Genomic DNA, 720 nt, shown 5'->3' with positions numbered 1-720 from the left:
GGCCCGGGCCTGGCCGGCCCGGGCCCAGGGGGCGCAGGGCGGGGGCGCGGGCGGCGGGGCGGCCGGCTCACCTCACCCGGAACTGCTCCTTCCACACCTTCCCGCTACTCTGGCACAGCTCGCGCAGCCGCCGGCAGGTGCTGGAGACGCGGCCGATGTCGGCGGCCGTCAGCGAGCCGCTGCACAGGATGTACTCCAGCACCTCGCCGGGCAGGTTGACCAGGCAGCTGAGGCCCGCCGCCTCGGGCGCGGCCTCCTCCGCCAGCGCCGGCACCACCTCCATCGCGCTGTCGACCGCTGCCGCCGCCATCTTGTCCGCGTACCTGGGCCCGCCGCGCGCGCGCGCCAGGGTCCTCCGCTTCGCCCCGCCCACCCGCCTCGAGGGGCCGGGCCCCAGGCCGCCCCGCCCACACCCGTGGCCACCGCCTCCCCCCCGCGACGCGGGCCGCGGCTGACCCAGGGAAACCCGTTCTTACAAACCAGCTGTGCTGTGGGCCCTGCGGCTGCGAACCAGCGATCAAAGCAGATTCCCTTTTTGATTATGTGTCCGGAGCGCTTCCTGTGCATGAGCTCATCAGATCTTCCCAATAACCCTATCAACTTTTATCGCCTTGAGTTACAGATGGGGAAACTGAGCTTCAGGGAGATAAACGGACTTACTCAGAATCCCGTGTCCTAGATGTTAATTCAGATCCGCTTGGCTTGTGCTGGACTGTGCTC

At 68.8% G+C, this 720-nt stretch overlaps 1 protein-coding gene across 2 annotated transcripts in view; it reads right to left on the bottom strand.

The window, feature by feature from the left end:
• FBXO21 (F-box protein 21) overlaps positions 1-330 on the bottom strand; it is a 47,275-nt gene extending 46,945 nt beyond the window's left edge. For both annotated transcript variants that reach the window (XM_040443773.1, XM_040443774.1), the window contains exon 1: positions 72-330. In XM_040443773.1, the coding sequence (XP_040299707.1) occupies positions 72-310 (239 nt within the window). In that variant the 5' untranslated portion in view covers positions 311-330. The remainder of the gene's footprint in view (positions 1-71) is intronic.
• Between the last annotated feature and the right edge of the window lie 390 nt (positions 331-720).

Source organism: Herpailurus yagouaroundi, unplaced genomic scaffold (assembly GCF_014898765.1).
Source record: "Herpailurus yagouaroundi ecotype Mexico unplaced genomic scaffold, PumYag 191, whole genome shotgun sequence".
NCBI classification, from domain to species: Eukaryota; Metazoa; Chordata; class Mammalia; order Carnivora; family Felidae; genus Herpailurus; species Herpailurus yagouaroundi.
This window is presented reverse-complemented; position numbering and strand designations above follow the sequence as displayed.